General features: G+C 46.6%; 1 protein-coding gene across 1 annotated transcript in view; it reads right to left on the bottom strand.

The window, feature by feature from the left end:
* Positions 1-26151, bottom strand: part of MKNK2 (MAPK interacting serine/threonine kinase 2) — a 43854-nt gene that overhangs the window by 7025 nt on the left and 10678 nt on the right. Inside the window, exons 3-13 of the mRNA XM_081846290.1 lie at positions 25970-26051; positions 24731-24832; positions 23478-23575; positions 17685-17764; positions 17247-17320; positions 15756-15860; positions 13727-13782; positions 12895-12990; positions 4308-4502; positions 2779-2943; positions 375-418 (exon numbers count right to left, since the gene is read on the bottom strand). Of these exons, the coding sequence (XP_081702416.1) occupies positions 375-418; positions 2779-2943; positions 4308-4502; positions 12895-12990; positions 13727-13782; positions 15756-15860; positions 17247-17320; positions 17685-17764; positions 23478-23575; positions 24731-24832; positions 25970-26051 (1097 nt within the window). The remainder of the gene's footprint in view (positions 1-374; positions 419-2778; positions 2944-4307; positions 4503-12894; positions 12991-13726; positions 13783-15755; positions 15861-17246; positions 17321-17684; positions 17765-23477; positions 23576-24730; positions 24833-25969; positions 26052-26151) is intronic.

Raw genomic sequence — 26151 nt, 5'->3', positions numbered from 1 at the left:
GTAAAGGGACCCCTGACCGTTAGGTCCAGTCACAAACGACTCTGGGGTTGCGGCGCTCATCTCGCTTCACTCTGACGTGCTTTCGAACTGCTAGGTTGGCAGGAGCAGGGACCGAACAACGGGAGCTCACCCCGTCACGGGAATTTGAACCGCCAACCTTCTGATCAGCAAGTCCTAGGCTCTGTGGTTTAACCCACAGCGCCACCTACAGCATGCCATTTAGCTGGCGATATATCGCAATGTTGAAAACCAGGTATTGCCCACCCCTACGGTGGAGGCAGAACAGTCATAGAATTATACAGTTGGAAGGGGCCCTGAGGATTCCCCACCGGGGCTCAAAATTATGGGGTGGAGGTTCAAGGGTTTCCTCTTACCTTTGAAGAATGATTGGGGTTGGGAGAGTGTTATCCGGAGCACACTGAAAAGAAAAAAAGGAACGAGAGAGAGAGAGTGAGAGCTAATATTATATAATATTATTTTCTGTCTGCAACAGGGTTACCCAAACTTGTGCCTCCAGCTGTTTTCGGGCTACAATTCCCACCATCCCTGACCACTGGTCCTGCTAGCTAGGAATCATGGGAGTTGTAGCAGAAAAACAGCTGGAGACCCAAGTTTGGGGGACTCTGGTCTACAACGTCCCACACCCAAAAGCAGGGAGGGAGGAAACACAAATTTTTCTCACACTGCTAAATTTTATCTGAAAGGCAGGGTTTTTATCAGAAGTGTTTTTAAACATTTTCTTTAACTCATTATATCTCATTTCCCAGAAAGCCTTTACCTCTTTTACAAGTGCACCACAAATGGTAAAAGATACTTTCCTTGTCTTTATATTTCCAACACTCGTTAGATCTTGTCCTATACATTTTACCAAGTTTTCATGGTGTTAAATGCCATCTATACATCATTTTCATCACATTTTCTTTAAGCGCGCTACGTGCAGTAAATTTAATACCTTCATTCCGCAGCCTTTCTCAAGATTCTAACTGAATATTATATCCAAAGTCTTTTGTAGTCTTTTGCAGAAGCCTTTTTACTAGGTGAAGAGATACCAAGAAACGATACAAGACTGTTCATGTATGCAACAACAGCGGCAATAACCCTTTTAGCCCCAAAATGGAAACAACAACGAAAGAAGAATGGCAGATGAAAATGATGGACTTTGCGGAACTGGCAAAGCTAATGGGGAAAATCAGAAACCAGCACAATCAAGTATTCCAAAAAGACTGGAGTCAATTTATACAACATCTGAAAGCTCATTATATGCAATTAACACCACTAGTAGGGTTATCTGAAGATCTATAATGAGATTTTTTTTTTACCTTTCTATATTTATTTAAACTCTGAGGTATTTTGTGATGAGTCTTATTAGAATTGGAAAATATATAAAATGCTATGATATAAAGCTTAACTTTGAAAGCCAAGAGGTGGGAGGGAAGGAAGTCGATAGGCTCTAAAGAGCCAAAGAGGGAAATAGGATAATAATGATGTGATTATATATATTTAAATGGACAATTAATAAAAAATATTTTTTTAAAAAAATGAAAGGCAGGGTTTGAGGAACCTTCAGAGGATAGCTCCACAGCGCCACCTAGCGCACCAGGGATTTCAAACCCACACTGTGAATCCTGATCAGACAGGCATCCTGTGTTTTGCTTCTGATTAGCAGCCCTGTTTAGGGAAGCTTTTAATGTTTGATGTATTACGGTATTTTAATATTTTGTTGGAAGCCGCCCAGAGTGGCTGGGGAAGCCCAGCCAGATGGGCGGGGTATAAATAATAAATTATTATTATTATTATTATTATTATTATTATTATTATGCATCCTCATTGTGATGGTTTTCTCACAGAGGCTAACTTGTTAAACGCAGAACTGTTAAGAACTAGGCTCTTCTAAGTATAGTTCCCAATTGCCCACAGAGACGGCAAAGGACCTCTGCCCCAACTGCAACCTTGGTTAAGTGCAGGCTTGCTTAGTAGCCAAGGGAATTTTTACAGGGGACGTTAGGGAATTTCAAGAGACAAAACTTTGGTCAAGTAAGGAGCAAAGTATTATGGGAAGACCAAAGGCCATAGGATTTATGGGGAATGTGTTTTGTTATTTTACAGATGCAGACTAACAGTCTCTGAAAGTGTGATTTGCTTATCTCAGGCATCTGAAAGAAGGAAATTCTCCAAGTTGATTAGTGGGGTTTTAGCACCTGGTACCAAAAAAAGGCTGCCTGGGTGTGAAGGAGTTATCAACCCTAATCACTCTGGGAATGTGTATCTGTTGAATTTCTGCCTGCGGGTTGTGGAAGCAACTTGCAGGGTGGGGGGCAGCCGGTAACTAGGAAGGATAACCTTCTCCCCTGGGTGAAGCCTTCTGGTGCCCCGGGTACAAGGGAGTGGTGGCAGCAACTACCTTTCTTGATGTGTTTTGTCCAGAAAAAGGTATATGCCTCCGACTGCTGTTCCCCTAAACCTGATCCAGTTGGATGGTAGGACAGGAGAGGGAGGGGTAGAGTGGCCGGAGCATTCCTACATGGTGTCAGTGTGGTGGGATTAAACCTACCCTGACTTTACTACAAAGTCCCTTTCCAGAGGAGGCCTGCCTGAATCTCTGTGGAGATGCTGCCAGTCAGTGCACGCAATACTGAGCTAAATGAACCAAAGGCTTGTCTCATTTCATGCAGAGAGGAAACAGGACAGGTTTATTGGGGGCTGCAAAAAAACACACAGAAAAACACCCTAACCCCAAATCACCGAACCCCTCCCGCCTTTCCCCCCCACTGTGCTCACCCCTTGCACCCACGAGTGCTTGAGAACTTCGGCTGCGCTGAGGCGCTTCTTGGCATCTCTGACCAGCAGCTTGGAAATGAGGTCTTTGGCTCCGAAAGAGATGTGAGCCCAGTCCTTGTCTGGAAATTCGTATTTACCCTCCTGGATGCTTTCAAATAACATGTTCTGGAAGGAAGGAAGGAAGGAAGGAAGGAAGGGTCACGGAACCGTACAAAATTACCTTTTCTGCTTTACTGCTGCATTACACTGTTCACAAAAGGGACACGGGTGGCGCTGTGGGTTAAACCACAGAGCCTAGGACTCGCCGATCAGAAGGTTGGCGGTTCGAATCCCCGCAATGCTGGGGTGAGCTCCCGTTGCTCAGTCTCTGCTCCTGCCAACCTAGCAGTTCGAAAGCACACCAGTGCAAGTAGATAAATAGGTACCACTCTGGCGGGAAGGTAATCGGCGTTTCCGTGCGCTGCTCTGGTTCGCCAGAAGCGGCTTAGTCATGCTGGCAACATGACCCGGAAGCTGTACACCGGCTCCCTCGGCCAGTAAAGTGAGATGAGCGTGGCAACCCCAGAGTCGGCCACGACTGGACCTAATGGTCAGGGGTCCCTTTACCTTTTACACTGTTCACTCATGTGCTCTGCTAGGACCCCTAGATCCTTTCCACATGTACAGTCATACCTCTTTTTGAAGTCGCTTCAGGTTAAGCCTTTTCGTGTTACTTCTGGGTTTCGCCACTCGCGCAGACGCTCAAAATGACATCACGCGCATGCGTGGAAGCGGCGAATTGTGACCCATGCAGATGCGGGTTGCGTTCGCTTCAGGATGCAAACAGGGCTCCGGAATGGATCCCGTTCGCATCCAGAGGAACCACTGTACTATTTGTGCCCCCCCCCCACCAAAAAAATCTTATATTGGTGCATAGCTGTCAACTTACAGATTTGAAAATAAGGGACTAGCAGCCGCGAAAATAAGGGATCAGCAGCCAAAATAAGGGATTTTCCAAACACAGGTATGTTCAACTTCTGAGCCCCTCCGAGCCAAAGGCAGAAAGCCCAGCCAGCAGCCCAACGAAGCCTCAAGCGGTGGTTCCCACAGCGCAGCAACCCGGCAAAGGGGATGCAGCAAGGAAAACCACCGTCACCTCTCCGCTGGGAAGCGCTGAGCAAAGGCGAGTCCCCAGGCAACGCGGCCGATTTGATCAGCACAAGGCATGCAAGCTCCACCCCCCAGTCATTCTTAAAACTCCTTATTGGGTGAGCAACGCAGCCAAGCAACACAGTTGGAGCCTCCCTCCTCCCTGGCCGGCCGGCAGGGAGGGAGGGAGAGGAGCTGCATCCTTTGAAACCCGGGAAATTTAAGGGACATCGTCAGTAAGGGACAGCAGCTGGAAATGGCGCTGGGATAAGGGACTGTCCCGCCAAATAAGGGACGCTTGACAGCTATGTATTGGTGCAGCTGCTTCTTCTTGCCCAAGTGCAGAACCTGACCTTTGTGCAAGGAACAAAAGAAGAGGAAGGAGCCCGAGGCCTGCTCACCTGGCAAGCGGGACACGCTTCGCCGCGGTCCCAGCCGCAGTCGGTCCCGCAGTGGCCCACAAAAGGCGGGTAGCCGCTCAGCATAATGTAGAGGATGACCCCCAAACTCCACAAGTCGCAGCGCTTGTCGTAGATCGAGGCTTCCTCGTTGAAGGCTTCCACAACCTCCGGGGCCATGTATTCAGCCGAGCCGCACTGGAATCGGGAGGAGAAGAGAAGTTGCAAATGTCAAACAACCCCTACAATAATAGATTGGCAATCACTCACGCTAGAGTACTTTCAATTAGCAAAGCTGACCGGAAAAGTCAGAGGGGCCCCAAATCAAAAAAAATTCAGAGAATGGAGACTATTCAGAGAATATATAAGATTATATTGTAATAACGATGTTATCCTAGCAGAACTGAATGATACTTGTACAGTGGTGCCTCGCAAGACGAAATTAATCTGTTCCGCGAGTCTCTTCGTCTTGCGGTTTTTTTGTCTTGCGAAGCACGGCTATTAGCGGCTTAGCGGCTATTAACGGCTTAGCGGCTTTAAGAAAAAGGAAACAAACTTGCAAGAACTCGCAAGACATTTCATCTTGCGAAGCAAGCCCATAGGGAAATTCGTCTTGCGGAACGACTCAAAAAACGGAAAACTCTTTCGTCTTGCACGTTTTTCGTCTTGTGAGGCATTCGTCTTGCGAGGTACCACTGTATATAATAAACCAATGGAACAAATATACTAGAAAAATATACAGGAAAAGTTATAAAACAAACTGTGCGATAAAATTAAGACAATAGAAAAAGTACAATGGGAACGATTGGAAGTTTCTTTCAGAAGACTTTATTAGAAAAGACAGGATGTTATAACCAATATTCATTTATTGCTAACTTTTTTTTGCTTTTTATTTTTATTTTCTTTATCTTCTTTCTATTCTATTTTTGTGTTTAATTTTGATGTAACTATTTGTAATATATATGTAAGATGATATTTTAAATCAATAAAGACGAATTTGTTTTTTGTTTTGTTTTTTTAAAAAGAGGAATCGGGCAGAGAAAGGGTTAAAAGCCGCAGGGTCACACTTTTGCTTTTCAAAATCCCCCCACCGCAAACAAAAAAATGTTCTGGATTTCACATGCAGAAGAAGTGCATGTCATTTGAAACCACTAACTTTGCAGGAAAGAAACTCCAGTTTGCTCTTTCAGAAACACACACATTTTACACAAATGGAAAGTTGTTTTACTGTCTAAGATCTCTGGCTCCCACAATGAAATTGTTTAGCAACAGATCTGGACTGGCAAGGCGGGGGGAAAGTCTCAACGGTCTTTATAGTTTCCCCTACGCTCAGAAATGGAAGGAGGACAGAACAGCCTCCAAGGAAGAATGGCAGGTGAAAAACCTTGAATATGCGGAGATGTCAAAACTGACCACACTGATAAGAGACACAAATTTAGAGTCTTTTAAAGGAGGCTGGGACCCATTCGTATCTATTTATAAAAAAAAGTTTTTCCCCCATAAGGGAAGACGCCAGTGGGGTTTGGAGTGTAAGAAGGCAGCAGAATGTGTTACAAATCACGTTAGAAAGGATGAAATTGGATAAAACAATGGGGACTGGAACCTTAAAACGCAATCGTAATTTGGTCAAATGTTGAGTAACAAATGTAACATTCTATGTGGAGTAAAGGATAAAATGTTATTAGATAGATTATTAGAAAGATAGATTTTCTTCTTCTTTAAAACATAATGTGGCGCGGAAATGAAGAATAATAATAATAAAATTCACCAAGGAAAAAATGGCGCCTAGACATTCCATCATGGCGACCGCAGCCAAGGTTTAAGGTGCCATTTGGCGATCAACTTGTATATTTTGAGTTTCTAACCCTGCTTGGGGGGGCTGTCCTTCCTTGGAGGTTTTTAAGCAGAGGTTGGAAGGTGATCTGTCCTGGATGCTACAGTTGAGACGTCTGCATTGCAGCGGGTTGATCTAGATGGCCTCTGGGGGTCCCATCAGACCAGGAAGCATTTTCTCTTTCGCCAAGTAGCCATGCTCTCTGGACGGCACCAGATGAGTTTTGCTTCAGCTGGGGGGCACGTGATGAACATGCCTCTGCCCCACATTTTACCCCTCATAAATAAAGCCCCCCCCCCCAAAAAACCCGGGACATTCTTTCCCAGAAGCCCTCAGGGCCAAGAAGAGGGAGACCATCCAAGGTCTATAAAAAGCCAGGCAGCGTTTCCTGGAAAAAGGTTTTGCAATGTTCAGGGCACAGCTATAAACCTGCCAGAATAGTTCTGTCGGATGAACAAGGGGAAGGGATTGCGTATGCAAGAGCTGGGATCTCCCCGAATTCACAAACTGCAGGAATTATGTTCTCCTCCCCACCCCTTGAAAAAAGAAAAAAGTCCAATTGCACTTGCAAAGGAACTTGGCGCAAATATGTGTGCAAATATTTGACCCAAAGTCCTTGGTGAGCAAATGCATTTTTCTCGCACTAGCTAAAAAATAAAGCAAAAAAACTGTTCTGAAGCACAGAAATACCTCACGACAAAATGGCTCAAGGGTTTGAAAATGTGGAAGTCCGTTGTTTTGAAAAGTGCAAACCAAGCTGCTAGACCTCAGGTTGTTGGGGAGAACACACTGCTGGTGTTTCCCAGACTTCGGATATCGGTACCGATATCATTATTTTTATTTATCAAATTTGTAAACTGTCCTATGCCCACAGGTCTCAGGGCGTTTCGCAAGATAAAATCACAATTAAAAAACCCTCAAAACACATAATAAAAATAAAAACAAACTAACAACACAACACCCCCCAGATTTTAAAAGGGCGGTGAGTGTCAATCCAAAGCCTGGTTAAAGAGTACATTTAACTTGTGCACATTTCTGCTTAATATATGCCTGGTAATTAAAAAATAATAATTAAGAAGCGGGCCAAAATGGGGGGAAACTTCCAGTGGGAATCTCACCCAACATGTTTTGACTCTACACAGTTTTGGCTTCATGCTGTATCCCCAGAATTTATCCCCCACGAGAGATGAGCAGGGGTTTGTGTTTTTTTCTGCAATAAGATTGGGGGTTCATTTAAGGACTTGGGAAGAGAGCTGTAATTTGGGGGCAACCCCCCCCCCACCAGACCTTTGAAACAATCCGCTGGGACAGTTCTTGCATGGAAGAAGAAAATAAATCCATCTAGTTAGTAGTGCCTGGAGAAAATAAAAATGGCGGGGGCAGATTTGGAGATCGGAGCCTCGAAGGTCATTCATTAAAAAAAATATATCCCAGAATTGTAGAGTTGGAAGGGACCCTGAGGGTCATCCAGCCCAACCCCCTGGCAATGCAGGAATATGCAGCTGTTCTGAACTTGCAACCCTGGCATTATCAGCACCACAATCTAACCCAGGCATGGCCAAACCTGACCCTCCAGATGTTTTGGGACTGCAACTCCCATCATCCCTAGCTAACAGGACCAGTGGTCAGGGATGATGGGAACTGTAGTTCCAAAACAGCTGGAGGGCCAATAGAGCTATCCAGGCTGACATTCATTTGATGTATTTATAGTAATAGTCAAATTTTATTATTTGCACCCCACCCACCTGACTGCATTGCCACTTCTCCCAAGTTGGCAGCTTACAGCGTTTTAAAAAAACCCCATCCATTTTAAAATACCAATTATTTGAAACAAATCAGCTAAAAGTAATAGTCGAAATACAATAAAACACATGGGGAGGAAGATTTAAAATGCTGATGGCCCTGGTAGGAGCCAGTTGGGGACATTGACTATACCAGCTTTTTTTGTTTCTATTTTAGTATCCTCAGCAAACTTAAAGACACCCTTCTTGGCTCTTAAAAAAACAACACAGGTGCGTTATCGAGAGGGGGAAAAACTGGAGCTTGAAGTTATTCCATGCTAAATTAATTTTAATTCCAAAACGATCAGTTTATACGCTTCGGGATTATCAATCTGTCGTTTGCAGATTTTAAAAGGAGGGTAAACAGTGTGATTGGTTTAAATTGATTGGAACTGGTTTAAATAGAACGCACCTCCCTGAACTCTTCTGTATACATACAGAAATCTTTAAAAATCAGTGACAGGAGAATCCCTGCTCACCGCCTCCTAAGCCCTGTCCCTTAATCCCAGATACGCAGCAAAGGAAGGAGGAGGAGGAGGAAAGGGTTCTGTGTTGGAAAGGGCGCTCTGCACATGCTCAGAGGAACCCTCGACTGCAGCTGCAAAACAAGACCAGCAAAAAACCACACAGCACCAAAACCCTTCGCTTGTCGCCAACCAACCGAGGCAAACAGAGTTCACTCTTCCTTTTCACCACATCCTCCCTTCCCCGAACAAGACCGGATCAAACCAGCTGAGGCGCAATCCGCCCGGCGCCGCGTCAGCTGCCTAACTCTGCCCTTCCTCAAATTAATACATACGCAAATCCACATTATCCGGACTCGGGCAAATCCTTCAGAACAGGGGCAGGGCCCAACCGGCCGGCTTACAAAAAGGGAGGAGAGAAGAGCTGCTCTAGAGGGCAGGGGAAGGGGGCACGCTTAGGATTCACAGAGGGAACCCACGGGGTCATCCAGTCCAACCCGCTGCGGCGCAGGAACCCCAGCTAATGCAGGAACCGTTTCAATGGCTTTTGGGAGAGTTCATTGGCAGGACACCTGCCTGGCATGCAGAAGGCCTCAGGTGCGTCTCCAGGTAAGGGTGGGGAAAAGACTGCTTGTCTGAAAGCACGGAGAACCGGTTCCGAGTTCGAAACACTAGGATAACACACTTTAAACACACTTTAAAATAGTCGGCGCTCCCTGCAGAGAATTCTGGGAGCTTTAAAGGTGCTGAGAGTTCGAAGAAACCCCGACTAAAGAATTATGGCAAGAGAAACTGATGGACTATGCAGAATTGGCAAAATTGACATATAAACTACGGGACAAGGATAACTGTGACTTTAAAGATGAATGGGAACCCTTTACAAAGTATTTGAAGACGCAATAAAGTGAACTGGACTCCTTGGCAGGTTTTGAATAAACACTCACAAACTTTTTATTGGTAATATTCAGTTAGATAAATTAAGGATCTATACAATTTTGTAACATGCAGAGAATAGCATTTACAGAGAAACCAGAGATGGGAACTGAGGGAAGTCAAAGGGGGGGGGGGTTGTTCTATGGGGGGGAGAATTAAGGATGATATGTTGTAAGATAATATGTTCTGTTTAAATTCCTAATAAAAAATATTTTTTAAAAAAAGGGTGCTGAGAGTTGTGTCCCCCCTTTTCCCAGAGCTACAATTCCCTGGGAGGAGGGATGGAGCGATAAACCAGACTGGGAACTGTAGCACAGGGATTCGTCAAACAGCGCCCAGCACCCTGAAAAAACTTGCACTTCCCGGGGGTGGGGTCCTTTGCGAGGTGCGATGCCAGGACCGTTCAAAGCGGCGTAACAGAGCTTTAAATCTAGGGTGTTAATACAATCTGAGAGCAGATGCCCCCTCCCGATATCTACAGATGAAGGCCAGCGTACAAATTCAATGAATAATAATAATAATCAACAGAACCCATTGACGTGAATCACTTCCATCAATTCCAATGAGTCAACTCTTGAGTAACGCTGAATACCACCCTGGGCTGCAGAGCAAAGATTGCTTTTGTTGTTGCTGCTGCTGCTGCAAAAATAGCAAAGGGTGTGGGGTTGTTGGTTTTTTTTGCATTTTTTAAAAAAATGCAAAAAGGCAAAGGGTTTTTTTGCAAAAAAAAAAAAAGCAAAGGGCGTTTCGTTTTCGTTTTAATCATAGCGATATTTATAACCCTTTTGACACACATGGCTGGGATTTGATCAGCAGTCACGAAATTAAAAGACGCCTGCTCCTTGGGAGAAAGGCGATGGCAAACCTAGACAGCGTCTTAAAAAGCAGAGACATCATCTTGCCAACAAAGGTCCGTATAGTTAAAGCTATGGTTTTCCCAGTAGTGATGTATGGAAGTGAGAGCTGGACCATAAAGAAGGCTGATCGCCGAAGAATTGATGCTTTTGAATTCTGGTGCTGGAGGAGACTCTTGAGAGTCCCATGGACTGCAAGAAGATCAAACCTCTCCATTCTGAAGGAAATCAGCCCTGAGTGCTCCCTGGAAGGACAGATCCTGAAGCTGAGGCTCCAAGACTTTGGCCACCTCATGAGAAGAGAAGACTCCCTGGAAAAGACCCTGATGTTGGGAAAGATGGAGGGCACAAGGAGAAGGGGATGACAGAGGATGAGATGGTTGGACAGTGTTCTCGAAGCTACAAACATGAGTCTGACCAAACTGCGGGAGGCAGTGGAAGACAGGAGGGCCTGGCGTGCTCTGGTCCAGGGGGTCACGAAGAGGCGGACACGACTAAATGACTAAACAACAACAAAAACTCCAGGAGTTTGGGGTTTTTTTTAAAAAAAAATCTGTCCATAGCCGGCCGTCTCCTTGCCCCACCCCCCACCACAGAAATGGGTCAGAGCAGCCTCTACAAAGCAAGGGGAGGGGAAGGGGAGGGGACGAGAGAAAGAAACAGATGGAAGGGGGGTGGAGAGAGAGAGGAAATCCCCAAACCTCAGACCTGACAGCCAATCAGCCAAGCTGTTGCTAGGGGCAAATTTTACAGCATCTCAGCAGTGGTTTGGGTGGGTGGGGGGGAGCAAGAGAGATGGGAGACAGGTGGCCCCTCTCTCTGCTTAGGGTGGGAAAACAACAGTTTTAAAAAGCTTTCGAAAAGAAGGGGAATAAATTAAGAGCATTATGGAACCCGAAACCTGGGATGGGGGGGGCCTGTGTCTTTGCAACGTGCCCCAATTTCGTGCACTTCCTCCCCTCCCCGCAACACTTTTTTCAAAACTTTGTTTGCAGACTGCAAATGGGAGCCCCTTGGCTGCTTCGCTTCTACCGGAACATGCAGATTTGCATTTCGCAGGTCTGTGCCTCCCCCCCCCCCAAAAAAACACCCCAAGCCTGTTTCTTTCATTCAAAAGACTGAGCCACAGCCAACACAATGTGACCTTTCTCGATTCCGCGCAGCCCCTCAGGAAATGCAAACCAGCCGCATAGCCGAGATACAGAACATTCGTGACACAATTCTACGCCACAAGTTAATAATCTCCTCGGCGACCCAGGAACAGGCCGTGAAATTTCGAAGTTGATCACGCAGGTCACCTAGTCCAGCCCCTTAATGCAGGAATCTTTTACTTGAACCCACAGCTCTGGGATTAAGAGTCTCGTGCTCTACTGACTAAACCAGGGGCCGCCAAACTAAGGTCCGCGGGACAGATAAGCCCCGAGGGACTCGTTCATCCAGCCCACGGTAACCCCAGCTGCGCACTCTTACTGGCACTGCGCTGCGCGGCTGCCCACTTCCGGGTCGGAGGAGCACCGGAAATAGCTTGTGCGCATGCGCAAGCGCCATTTCTGCATGCGCAAGTGTTATTTCCGGCGCACATCCGGGTCGGAGGAGGTCCGTGCACATGCGCACAAGCTATTTTCGGTGCTCCTCCGACCCGGAAGTGCGCCGGAAATAGTGTGCGCGCACTTGTATGGGCACGCACTCCCCCGCCCTCTGGCCCTGTAGACACCAGCCCGAGGCGCAGTAAGTTTGCTGACTCCTGGACTAAGCTATCCAGGGTTCAAATCGTCCCACCCGGCCATGAAACTCACTGGGGGTGATGTTGGGGGCCAGCCTAATCTACGCCACAAGGGAGAAGCACGTTGGCCTCCCTTGGTAAAAACGAACACAATAAATAAAAACATTAATAAATAAGCCAGATGGAGCCAGAAATCAAATCTGACTATGGCAACACCCTAAATAAAGAAGGCAACATCCTCCCATTTTGAAATATCTCCCTTCCTGGTCTCCTAGGGGGATCCTTGACTCGCCATAAGCCACCACGTTCTGGACAAGCCAGTTAAAGGAACCCCCCCCCAAAGCACCGTTTCGTCCAGGCTGGATCTGGGAATGAACCTCACAATACAGGCCGGCTTGAAAGATAAAATTATAGAAATTACAGAGAGGGATTTTGGAAGGCCGGCTTGCAGCAAATTATGACCAAACACACACACGGACAAGCCATACAAAGCCGAACAGCTCTTTCCACCAATGCCAAAACATCAGCAAAACACACAGCGAAGGCTATATGGATCGGGGTGTGGGGGTGGAATCCATCCATCCCCAGTATTCTGATTCCAACAGTGGACAGCCAGACACCTCTGGGAATCAGACTATGGGGTTGCGGAGCTCATCTCGCTTTCAGGCCGAGGGAGCCGGCGTTTGTCCGCAGACAGGTAGACTGCACCCAAGCATGCAGGCTTCCATCTGAGCCATCACAGTGAACGGATGCTGAAATTCCTGGAGGATTTTCCATTTTTAAAGCCTGCTAAACCTCAGCAACATTCAGCCCATCTCATGCCTTTGAATTCCGTCAATTATATATATATATATATATATATATAAAAAAGCCTTCCTCCTCATTCAAAGCCTGCTGGCTGTCACTTTTGTTGGTTGAGCCCCAGTTCAGATTCTCCTTCCAAGCACCATTTTAAAAGCATTTTATATAAATTGGGTTTTTCCACGCTTGGGGGAACTTACCGGGGTGAGCAACTCTGGAGTGGAGATGGGTGAGCAATCGCCGTTCAGCTTGATCCCGCTTCCTAGATCGAAATCGCAGATTTTCACGGGCGAAACCTGCATTGCAGGAAAGAAAAAGAAGTTGCCAGTTGTTTTTTTAAAAAAAAATCCATAGCTCCAGAAAGAATTAATCAGACAAACCTGTGAATTTCACATTTCCCCCTCCCCAAGCAGCTCAAATTCAGTTCATTTTCCCCCACCCACCTTTGCTTTCCACCATGAAAAATTTTGATGTCCGCATTAAAAATTCCTGCACGTTTTCACGTGCATTTATCTTAACTCACCCTTTTAACTAATATGCACAATCCTCAAGGGGTTTTCTCCGATTCAAAGCATTATTTTAATGTCTTTTTAATTTTTGTTGGAAGCCGCCCAGAGTGGCTGGGGAAACCCAGCCAGCTGGGCAGGGTACAAATAATAAGTTATTATTATTAGACATTATTATTGGACATTATTCACAGAGCCATTTTTACATCTAATATCCTGGAATGGTGAAGTTGGAGGGGACCACGGGGGTCATCTAGTCCAACCCCCTGCAACGCAGGAATCTTTTGCCCAATGTGTATCTCGAACCCAGAACCCCGAGATTAAGAGTTTCTTGTTTCGTTGGAGAAACACATCGCAAAATCTGGAGAAGAGCAAATTTCAAAGGGCAGCTGCATGTTCGTCTGCAACCCCTTTATTCCAACATCCTGCAGACAGCAGTTCCACAGATCGTACACCAAATGGCAACTTTCTCTTTAGACAAGACAAGAGGGAGCATCCTGTTAATGTGTTTGAATCCACTCCTTACCTGATTGGAGCTTTCACAAAGGATATTTTCTGGTTTTAAATCTCTGTGTGCTATTCCTGAAAAGGAAAGAAAAAGACAGTCTCAGCAAACAAAAGCACGGAGGCTAAACTTCTTGCAAGATCCAAGAAACCTTTTTCGCACAGCGAGGAAATGAAAGCAAACACTGGGCTGGAGTATAAATACAGGTTACGGAAGGAGAAAGCAAAGGCACTAGTCCCTAAGAAAACTAGCTCCCACCCGACGCAGAGTTCAAAATGCGCCAGAAGCATTTTGCAATTGGCCAGCAGCCGCTTGCGACCGAGTGAAGATTCCTGGGAGCCAGGATGGCGTCTGACACCCCCACCACCTGGAGGTGCATGTCTGGGGATCCTCGGATCTGGACCTTTTCACACACCAATCCCCCATCCTGTAAAATCCTATTTGTTATATTTTATCTGCACAGAGGAATTTCAAGAAGCGAAGTGTTGCCTTGAAAAATGGCCGTTTGGGCAGCTGCAACCCTGGTTCCTAGCCTGTTATCTCTCGGGTTTCTAACACAGGGTTGCGTGGCAGGGGAGGGTTGGACTAGATGACCCTCTGGGTTTAAATAAAAAAATTAAGGTCTTATATATATATATAATAAATGTTCATAAATGTACCAAGCAAACACGTACATAAATATATAAACCACATGTCTGAAGCAGCACAGCAAAACAGCCCTGGAACCATTTTGACTCCCAAACTGTCTGTGTATGAATAGGGCAAGCCTGTGACCTGGCTCAGGAACTAAGTATTTGTCATTACAAAAGACTGGCCAGGCTCCCCAGGGTATCCAATCAAGTGACCATTAACAGGTAACCTGCCAGACACGAGGTAAACAACGCACTCAGATTTCTGTTGTAGACCGCCTTTTCTGTGATGTAGGTGTGATGTATCTGCGGGTGGTCTTGGACTCCTGGGCGGGCAATTAAAATGTCTATATAAGGGCGGGCGCACCTTGGTTCTGGGTCCTCCTCCTTCTCCTGCATGTGAAGGGGGCACCCTGTTTCAACAGTTCAATAAAGACCAGGCTTACGAGCTGCTTTGCTTCTCAATATTCTCTGGTTGGCCTCTGTTCTTATCTCTGATCGATGGAGAACCTACAAAGGACTCTAGAAGGGCTCTTGTGTCCCCCATAAGGGAATAAGGGCAGATTTTCGTTTATTACAGGGTCCCTCCCAACTCTACCATTCTAAGATCCCTTTCTCCTGCAGGAGGGAGTTCCACGGTTTCCAACACTGAAGAGCCCTGCCTAGATTTCTACCTTCCCCACGCTTCCACAATTTGCAGTTGTTAGGAGGAAGGAAAAACTCCTCTTTCTGTTTCCTCCATGATTTCATAAACTTCTACCGTGTCGACTCTTTGCTCTCTCGCCTTTTCTCTAAACTGAAAGGTTCCAAACGCTGCAAACTTTCCTCCTAGGGGGAGTCCCTTTGAGAGTTCAGACTGCCCTCTTCCAAACTTTCCCTCTGGGTTGCCAGACAAAATATATATTTTTTCAAATAATATTTATTAAAGTTTCCACCATTACAGAAAGAAAAAGTAAACATACCACATTAAACAAAAACAAAACAACACATCTCAATATAAAAAAACAAAAAAAAACAGAGAAATAAAACCCATTAAACAAAAACAAAAACACAAAGAAAAATGCATCAGATCTCCTCATTACTATTCTTTCATTAACTTATTTCCTTGACCTCCTCACACCTCCCTTTTTGGTATTCTAGGTCGATTATCTATTTCAGCAAATCCTTTCCCTCTTTTAAATTTTTTGTCCTGTAAACTGTCTTAATATAATGTAACTTTACTTTTCCTCCTTTCACCAATTAACAGTCAGTTATTCCCAAATCTTTTATATCATTCCTGCTAAAATCATATAATATTATTCCAACATCCTTCTAACAAATATTAATTTTACAATGTTTCTGTAAATAGTCTTTAAATTTAATAACAGTGATAAGACCCAACAGCCCCATGGTATTCGCAGACTCGCAAAGGATTTGCTGACCTTTGTTGTGCAAGAAATTGAGGGCGCTGGCGATGTCGTTCACAACCATACTGGCCTCCAGCTCGTTGAAATGGCGGCGGCGATGGATGTGAGTCAGGATGGAACCTGGAAAAGATCGGGGCAGAGAGAGATAAGAGGACACAGCAATGTTAGCAATCTCAGGCAGCAAAAAATAAAAAGTTTGCAGGCCTGGGGAACAATCAGGACAGCAGGCAATGCCAAACTTCACGGTCTGACTCGAATCAGTTCTCAATTTGGAATCAAGAGGGCTAGAAACATCACTTTTTAGGAGGAAGGTAGTTGCTCTGCAGTAGAACGGCTGCATTAACCATCCGTTAATTTAGCTGAGTAGTGTCTGAGAAGCAGCTCCATTCTTTGCAACTACGGCAGGTAAATCTGCAGGGAATTCGCTCCCCACGCAGGGCTGCCAACTCCGGGAGAGGCAGATATTGCTGGTTTTCACCTATAAAGCCTTAAACGGCTCAGGACCGCAATCCCTTAAGGACTGGCCTCTCCCCGTATGAACCTGCCCGGACCCTGAGATCACCCTCCAAAGCCCTTCTTTGTATGCCTCCTCCTCAAGAGATCCGGAGAGTGGCAACACAAGTACAGGGCCTTTTCTGTGGTGGCTCCGTTTGTGGGACGCTCTCCCCAGGGAGGCAAATCTGGTGCCTTCATTATACACCTTTAAGCGGCTGGCTCAACCTGATGCCCTTTGCAGGGGTAGATTATCGGTTTGCCTTTGCTTTTATTATGCATTTTGTGTTTTTCGTCTCATAATTTTCCGGATGAAGGGAAGTATACGGATTTAATCAATGATAATGATAATAACAACTCCTGCAGAAACACAGGCACGAGGCTTTTTCAGAGGAAAAGCAGCCATCCTTCACCCAAGAATAAAATCTTTTCACAGGTTCCAGTTCAATACAGTGGTGCCCCGCAAGACGAATGCCTCACGAGACGGAAAACCCGCTAGATGAAAGGGTTTTCCGTTTTGGAGGCGCTTCGCAAAACGAATTTCCCTATGGGCTTGCAATGCAAGACGAAAATGTCTTGCGAGTTCCTGCGGGGTTTTTTCCCTCCCCCCCCCTTTCCTAAGCCCTAAGCGGCTTATCAGCTGATGCGCTGATAAGCCGCTTATCAGCTGATCCGCTAAACCACTAATAGTGCTAATCCGCTAACCTGTCAATGGGCTTGCTTCGCAAGACAAAAAAACCGCTATACGAAGAGCCTCACGGAACGGATTAATTTCGTCTTGCGAGGCACCACTGTAATTTAATCCGGCCTGCGAGTTGGGATCCCTTTCCTCACCCACCTGCAGGCAAAGTTGGACAGGCAGGTGGAGCCCGTCACCTGGGTGACCAACACCCAGGACAGGCGAGCACGGCTCAGCCAAAACTACCAGAAGGGCCAAAACAAGCTGGCCAGGTTAGGCCCACAGGCCAAACGTTCCCGACCAGCAACATGCCAGACACGAACGTCGCTACTTGCCTCCTCGCATCTTCTCAAACACGAGATAGAACCGGTCTTCCTCCTCAAAGAACTCAATCAGCTCCAAGATGTTCCTGCCACGAGCAAGACAGGGAGGACATTTTAAAATGGGGGGGAAATCTCCACTTTGCATGGTTTGCTCCTAGAATGAGGACATCTCTCTTTCTCCCCCACTGCACAGCCTTGCCAGGTCAGTCCAAGAAAGGTCCACACACCCCCTCCCCACATTTTCTTCCCCCAAATGGGATGCGTCTCCAGGAAGCCTGCAAAAGCAAGGCTGCAGATAGACTGCTCTTGAGCATGGAGGTTTCGTGGGGGCGAACCAGGTGCTGGTGGAACATCAGGTTTATCTGAGCCACTATCATGGGCACCGTCAGTCCAAATTACCTCTTAATAAACCCTAGAGCTTAAGCCACCAAAAAATAAAATTAAAAATACCTATGTCCTTGGCACTGATACAGCATCTCTACTTCCCGGAAGACCCTGCTCCGGATGTGTCCGAGACGCTTTTCGATAATCTTTAAAGAGAAACACACACAAAGCAGCGAACATCAGCGCACAGTCGCGTCAGGGATTTGAAAGCGGCCAGTTGGGTGCAAGCAAGAGTTTTGCGCCCTATTAACATGAGTTCAAGCCATTCCCTTGTCTCTGCGGGAGTCTATGTGCATAACAGGCACCATTCATGGCCACCCATGTCCTGTCGCAACTCCCCGCCCACCTTGAAAGGCTAGCTCTCTAGCTGCAAGGGTGCCGTTTTGCACAGAAGACCGTTCTCGTGCGCGAGTTCCCCCAAGCATCTTGCTGGAGAACAGCTTTTTAAAAACGGCATCACGATTTATCTGCTTGCACACAAACGCTCACCCACCAACCCAAAAAAGCAAGTTTCTCCGCAACTAGAAAGCAAGAATATCAAGAAGAAATGTAGACCCTGAGAGGCTTTGTTTTTATGTGCAGGGATTTCTGTGCAAGTTCAGCCTCTCTCAAGCTAAGGTCATACCACGAAGCAACAGAAAATTTTCCGCAGCAAAGGAATTGCTCCCAGTTAGGCACCATAAACACACCAGCCCCCAATCACCACTTCCTTAATTTTTTTTATTTTTTGCAAAACACATCTGTTCCCTTTGCAGCTGTTTCCTTTTCAAAAAAGCATTTTACGAAGACATTCTTGGGCTCATCCAGGGACTTCCTTGTTTTGCTCCAGCCTCAAAAAAAAAAAAAAAAAAAAAAAACCTATTTTGCTTTTCACGCCTACAATCGCAGATCAAGAAAATGTCCTTAAAATCTAAGCAGCTCAAATAGGAATTGCAACCCAATGGGAAACAGCCCAAAATCTTACACCGGGCACTCAGTCCCACCACTCTGGAATACAGTGATAATGGAGAAAATTGAGCATCTTTTGAGATTTTAACGAGGACTAGAACTTCCAGACACTTTACATATAATTTGAAATTCCTTCATTACATATGGACAGTGAAGCCATCATTTTTGAGACAAGCCTGGCAAACAGGAAACGACGCTTGAAAATCCAGCAACACCAATATTCTCTCTTAATGTAAAGACTTTTATTCTCGTCTTTCTTTCTTTCCTTTCTTTCTTTCTTTCTTTCACTGGGCTTTGTTATTTCACCGGGGGGGGGGGGGGCATTTAGTTTCCCGTCTTTTAATTTTCATCTGTCACTACAAAAGTTAATGTTCCTAAGGTGAGAAAATAAATGTCTTGTCTATTGCTTTATCTGTGTGCGTACACACATACACAATTTGTTTTCTCCTGCTCCAGAGGGCGGGATGCGAACCCATGGCTTCAAGCTACAAGAAAGGAGATTCTGACTAAACATCAGGAAAACTTTCTGACAGTAAGAGCTGTTTGACAATGGATGGAAGGTGGCGGACTCTCCTTCCTTGGAAGTATTTAAGCAGAGGTTGGCTGGCCATCTGTCAGGAGTTCTTGAACCGAGATCCCTGCATTGGAGGGGGTTGGACTGGATGACCCTCGGGGGTCCCAACTCTACAATTCTATGAATGTGCTTAGGGGTGTGTAGAATCATAGAATCATAGAATCCTAGAGTTGAAAGAGACTACAAGGGCCATCGAGTCCAACCCCCTGCCAAGCAGGAAACACCATCAGAGCACTCCTGACATATGGTTGTCAAGCCTCTGCTTAAAGACCTCCAAAGGAGGAGATTCCACCACACTCCTTGGCAGGAAATTCCACTGTCAAACAGCTCGAATGTGGCTGCTTTTGTGAGAGCATTCCCCCCCATGCACATACCCCCCCAAAATTGCTTCTCTCTCCCCTTCTAAAATCAGACTTCGAAGAGACACAAAGTACCTAGCGCAATATTTCAGAAGATCACGCCTGCAGCTGTTTTTGCACTACAATGCCCACCCTCCCTAGCTAGCAGGACCAGCGGTCAGGGATGATGGGAATCGTAGCCCCAAAACAGCTGGAGACCCAAGTTTGGGAAACGCTGACCAACTGTCCGCAACGCAAAATAAAAATTGTAAAATGAAAAACACCCGTGTTCGTTTTCACTCAACCCAAAGTTCTTAAGACGAGAGAGGGAATATGTGCATTTTATATTGGTGTTGGTGCTGACCTTTAAAGCCCTAAACGGCCTCAAAGGCCCAGTATACCTGAAGGAGCATCTCCACCCCCATAATTCAGCCCGGACGCTGAGATCCAGCGCCGAGGGTCTTTTGGCGGTTCCCCCCCTGCGATAAGCGAGGTTACAGGGAACCAGGCAGAGGGCCTTCTCGGTGGTGGCACCCGCCCTGTGGAACGCCCTCCCACCAGATGTCAAAGAGAACTACTACCACCAGACTTTTAGAAGACATCTGAAGGCAGCCCTCTTTAGGGAAGGTTTTAATATTTGATGCATTACTGTATTTTAATATTTTGTTAAAAGCCGCCCAGAGTAGCTGGGGAAACCCAGCCAGATGGGGAGGCTATAAATACAGTGGTACCTTGTTTTGATTCAGGATCCGTTCCAGAGCCCCAAACGCTCAACAAAGCGCCGCTCCGCGCATGCGCGTGAGCGGTTTTGCGCTTCTGCACATGCATGAAGCATGATTTAGCAGGCATGTGCGAGCAGCAAACCCGGATGTAACCCGTTCCGGTACTTCTGGGTTTGCCGTGGACGTTCCACGAAATGGACACTAAACAGGGCAGACTCACAACGAGGTACTACTGTAATACGTTGTTGTTGTTGTTGTTGTTGTTGTTGTTGTTGTTGTTGTTGTTGTTATTATTATTATTATTATTATTATTCCCTCCCCAGCCAAGGCCGGGTTCAGGGCTGCTAACAACCAATAATAAAAACAAATTGAATGAATACAACTTAAAAACAAGATTAAAATACAACATTAAAACATTAAAATACAGCCTCATCACAGGAGGAGAAAGGGAAAAAAGAAAGAGGGGGAGGGAATCAAATTGAATTATTATTATTATATCCCCATCTGCACCCAAAATCTGGCTCCGGAAAGGGGTGAGGGGGTTCATTTTGGGAGCTGCCATCACTGCTGCAGCCCCAAACCCACAGTCATAAGGAGCGAGAATCGGATTATTTACGGAGCTCTAAACTTTTCTCCTCGCCCCGAGATGCCACTTTGCAGCCAAACCCCAATGAAAAGGCCTGCTTGTTCCTCTCCCTCCTGCGCATGAAAAGGAAGGGGGCGAGGGGGGGGCGTGATGCCAGCGCCAGACCAGCAGCTGTTCTCCTCCCCTCCGGCCCAGGCAGGTCACAACCTCGGCCCTCCCCAACTTCTGCCTCCATAAAACGACGCCAGTTTTGCCACCACCGCCCGCCCTCCCTCGCTCTGCATCTCCCATGCGCTGGAAAAAAACAGCCTCGTGCAAGACTGCAGAGAGAAATTTCTTCTTTGGGGTGGGTGGTGAAAAAAGAGGCAGGGGTCCGCAGAGGAAAACAAGGAAGCGATTGCAACAGGGTGGCAGACGCGGCGCCAGCGAATAGAGAAAAACTTTCCTTCCTCTCTCACGAGACTCAAATCCATGGGCATTTCTTAAAGCCGAATGCTAAGAGCGCCCGAGTTTGTTTGTTTTTTTAATGTATTTTTATTAAAGATTTTCTTGATTTACAAAAGTGTGTGCAATGCCTCTCTCTCTCGTACTTTCCTTTCTCCATGTAACATTTTTACAAATCAGTTTCATTTGTTGAGATATTAGGGAAAGAGGTGGGTGGGGAAGATGAGGGGGGGGGTCGGATGGCGATGTTTCTACAGTGGTGCCTCGCAAGACGAAATTAATCTGTTCCGCGAGGCTCTTCGTATAGCGGTGTTTTGGTCTTGCGAAGCAAGCCCATTGACAGCTTAGCGGATTAGCGCTATTGGCGGTTTTAACGGCTTTTAGCAGATCAGCTGATAAGCGGCTTAGGGCTTAGGAAAAGGGGGGGGGAGGGAAAAAACCCCGCAGGAACTCGCAAGACATTTTCGTCTTGCGAAGCAAGCCCATAGGGAAATTCGTTTTGCGAAGCACCTCCAAAACGGAAAACCCTTTCGTCTAACGGGTTTTCCGTCTTGCGAGGCGTTCGTCTTGCGGGGCACCACTGTATTTTACTTAATATACAGTATGTGGGGTTTGGTGTCAGCGTCGCTTGTGCAGGTTCTTTGCTGTTCACTTGTGTTCCTTTGGTGGCGAGAGAGGTTGGGGTTGGCCTAAGGGCAGGCGCCCCTAAACTCGGCCCGCCAGACGTTTTTGGGACTACAACTCCCATCATCCCTAGCTAACAGGACCAGGGGTCAGGGATGATGGGAATTGTAGTCCCTAAACATTTGGAGGGCTGAGTTTGGGGATGCCTGGCCCAGGGTGTGGCTGTTCCTTTGTGGCTGGCTGCAGTGGTCTTTGTTTTCACGTGTGAGTGGGGTGGGCGGGTGTTTTGGATCAGGTTAGCCATATTGATTTGTATGCTGTTGGTGAATTTTTGTCACTGTCTTGTTGGGCTGTGTGTGTGTGATAAAGGGGAGCCATACCGGGGTGAAGGTGTCTTCTTCTATTTGTCCCTGTATCAGTTTCAGTTTTTTGGTTAATTTTTCTAGTAGGGCTGTTTCCCATACTATTTGGTCCCATTGGTCCATGCTTACTCCTGACAGGTCTCTCCAATGTCTGGTTATGGCGTTTCTGGCTGCTGAAAGTAGGTGGGTTATGAGTTTTTTGTGGTGTAAATGGGCATTATTGTCTTGGAAGATGTTTAGTAAGGCCAATTCTGGGGTGATTTCCAATACTTTCTTGGTTATTTTACTTATTTCTCGTATGGTTGTTGTCCAGAATAGTTGGATTTTGGGACACTCCCACCAAATGTGGAGGAAAGCGCCTGAGCTCCAATTGTCCTTGCTCCTATTCCAACAGCACAAAGAATCCTAGAGTTGGAAGAGACCACAAGGGCCATCGAGTCCAACCCCCTGCCAAGCAGGAAACACCATCAGAGCACTCCTGACATATGGTTGTCAAGCCTCTGCTTAAAGACCTCCAAAGAAGGAGACTCCACCACACTCCTTGGCAGCAGATTCCACTGTCAAACAGCTCTTACTGTCAGGAAGTTCTTCCTAATGTTTAGGTGGAATCTTCTTTCTTGTAGTTTGGATCCATTGCTCCGTGTCCGCTTCTCTGGAGCAGCAGAAAACAACCTTTCTCCCTCCTCTATGTGACATCCTTTTATATATTTGAACATGGCTATCATATCACCCCTCAACCTACCTGTGAAGACCTACCTGTGAAGAATTTCTTTAATTCTCTCTCTCTCCCCCCCCCTCCAAATCCCGGCTAACCACACCAACTGGGAAAACACTACCGCAGACGTTTCATACTGGAAATTCCTGACACACACACACGCACACCAATTTTGGCCCAGGGAAGACCTTCACGCAGGACCTGTGGAACTCCTTGCCACAGGAGGTGGACGGCTTCGAAAGAGGGTTTGGAGGAGAGGGTTATCAATGGCCGGCAGCCACAATTGGCTATGCTCTGCACCTCTGCGGTCAGAGGCAGCCATAATAGGCACCAGTAAAAGCGCAACACAACCATCTCACACCCAAAACACAATGCAGTTGCGGGAGGGGAGAGAATCCTGCTTGGGGCATCCGGCCAGCCTCTGTGAGAATCACAGATTTGTGGAGCTGGCGGGGACCCCGTGGGTCATCCATCCCAACCCGCTGCCATGCAAGAATCTCTTGCCTGACCCGGGGCTCAAACTCCAAAGTCCCCAAGCCCCCTTACCTTCACTGCATACTCTTTGTTGGTAATGAGGTTCACACAGGCCTGGACTTTTGCATGAGCGCCTTCCCCCAGGACCTCTTCTTGGAGTTGGTAAACGTCTGAAGTTTTGGGGGGGACGGAGGAGACACAGAGAGAGAGAGAAAGACAAGGAAACAAGAGAATTATGGGGGGAATCAAAGTGCTATTCCCTGCCTCGCTGCCCGAACTTTGTTTATTCCAAAAACTCTGTTTATATTCCAAAAATTCCACATAAAAGTCCAATATATATTTAAAAAATGTTCTTTTTGTATCGCCAACTTCCCATCTCATTTTCTGTGATGTTTTTCTTATCTCCCCGCTCCCTTTGCCTGTCTCCCCTCTTTTTTAACACAGCCGTAGCGCAATCATCGTTCGTTCTTTCTGCTGCTCATAGTTCGAATCCTGATCACGGATGCTTTGTGCTGCCGTATTTCTCCAAATGATCCGGAAAAGGCTTCCATTCTTCAAAAAAAAAAACACAAAACCCCAAGCACCAGATCATCTTATTTTCACTGATGGCTTTGTTGATTTGACATAGTCCATCTTTGCCTGAATTTTGCAGGCGCCTCTCCCTGCTGCTCCTCAAATTACAGATCATCATCATTGTTGTTGTTGCTGTCATTATTATTTCAATTTACATGCCACCCTTTAACATTCAAAACACATTACAGAACATCAACAACAACAAAAAGCATACTGACAGACCGCCTAATAGTAAAATAGCCAGTAGCTGCAGTCCCTGCCGGTTTAAAGTTCTAGCCCTCATTGCCTCTCACCGTTCCTGCAAAAATAAAACAAGGTGCTAGACCTCATGATTCTGAACCAACAGGCTGGTTTAAAAAGGAAGGTCTCCTTCAAACAGCGTCACACCTTTGGGTCTCATCCAGCTCAGTGCAGTCTACACCAACCTTTCCCTAAACGCAAGAGTCTAATCCAGGGTTTCCCAAACGTGGATCTCCAGCTGTTTTTCAACTACAATTCCCATCATCCCTGACTGCCAGTCCTGCTAGTTTGAGATGATGGGAGTTGTAGTCCAACAACTGCTTGAGAACCAAGTTCTCCTGGTCTAATCCATCTCCTTTGGATAAATAAAACACACATCTCTCCTGCAACCCTCTTCCTGCAGGCTTCTTGTGGACACAGCCCCTCTCACAAGGACTGAGCGGAAAACATTTTGCTGCAAAGGGAAGGATTTTGAGAATAAACGCTGGGGACTAGCAACTTGAGCGGCTCACCTTCAAACCTTCCGGAGAAGCTATCCGTGGCCCGACAGCGTTTTTTCTTTTTGTTCCGTTTCTTCGCGTTGGGGATGTCGATGGGCTGACTCGAAGGCATGTCTGTTCCACGAGATTTTGGGGGGGGAGGAGAATCACAGTTAAAAGCAGCATTTGAACCCAGGACCAGGCACGCAACAATCCCTAAAGCCAGAGGCGTGCTGGGTTCTGAAGTCGCCCTTAAACTTTGCATTTTGCATGAAACAGCCAGCGGCTTATATTTCAAGGTAGACTCTCTTTGAAAATGGAGGCTCCATTACAGGAGTTAAGACCAGGGTGGGGAAGCTGTTCCACATGACAGCTGTGGGCGGGGCTATGGGCAAATGTGGGCGGGGCTATTAATAAAAGCTTCACTTTTGTACAGTAGGGCAGTGCTGCACAGTGGTTAGAGCAGTTTCCCAAACTTGGGTCCCCAGACTACAATTCCTGTCACCCCCAACCACTGGTCCTGCTAGCTGGGCATGATGGGAGCTGTCGTCCAAAAACAGAGACCCAAATTTGGGAAACTCTGGGTCAAGACGAGGGTTCAAATCCCGACACCTGTTCACAAAGCCAGCCACCGCTTCTTAACTGAACCCACCTCACAGGATGGGGAGGAAACCATGAACGCCAGATTAGAGGAAAAAGGTGGCATTCTGAACGCAATAAATGGGAGAGTTATGAGGGCCAGAAGGAGAGGTCTCGGGGGCCGCACTCCTCTCCCCTGCAGTTCACAATCCCTGGAATAGAGGTAAAAAGGTAAAGGGACCCCTGACCATTAGGTCCAGTCGTGGCCGACTCTGGTGTTGTGGCGTTCATCTCGCTTTATTGGCCGAGGGAGCCGGCGTACAGCTTCTGGCTCATGTGGCCAGCTTGACTAAGCCGCTTCTGGCGAACCAGAGCAGCGCATGGAAATGCCGTTTAACTTCCCGCCAGAGTGGTACCTATTTATCTACTTGTACTTTGATGTGCTTTCCAACTGCTAGATTGGCAGGAGCAGGGACCGAGCAACGGGAGCTCACCCCGTTTGGGGATTCGAACCGCCGACCTTCTGATCGGCAAGTCCCAGGCTCTGTGGTTTAACCCACGGCGCCACCCAGAATAGAGGCCCTCCATCAAATTGTCTGAATTTCAAGAGGCGTAAACCTAGGACAATTCCCAGTTCAGGAACTGATTTTCTTCCTCCTGATCCCAAAACAGAATTAAAACGGCGGTGCTCACCGGGCCGAGAGGGGCATTCGAAGTTGAAGACAGAATCCAGGTGAGTGGACTGGGAGAATTCGATGTCAAACGGGTTCTGGCCCTGGGAGTAGAGAAGGAAAGGGGGAGGGAGAGGAAAAGTCATATCCAAGCCAGAATTAAAGGGGGGAATGGTGGTAAGAATTTTCCGGGGGGGTACTAGG

Source organism: Podarcis erhardii (genome assembly GCF_964252035.2).
Source record: "Podarcis erhardii genome assembly, chromosome: 18".
Taxonomy (NCBI): Eukaryota; Metazoa; Chordata; class Lepidosauria; order Squamata; family Lacertidae; genus Podarcis; species Podarcis erhardii.
This window is presented reverse-complemented; position numbering and strand designations above follow the sequence as displayed.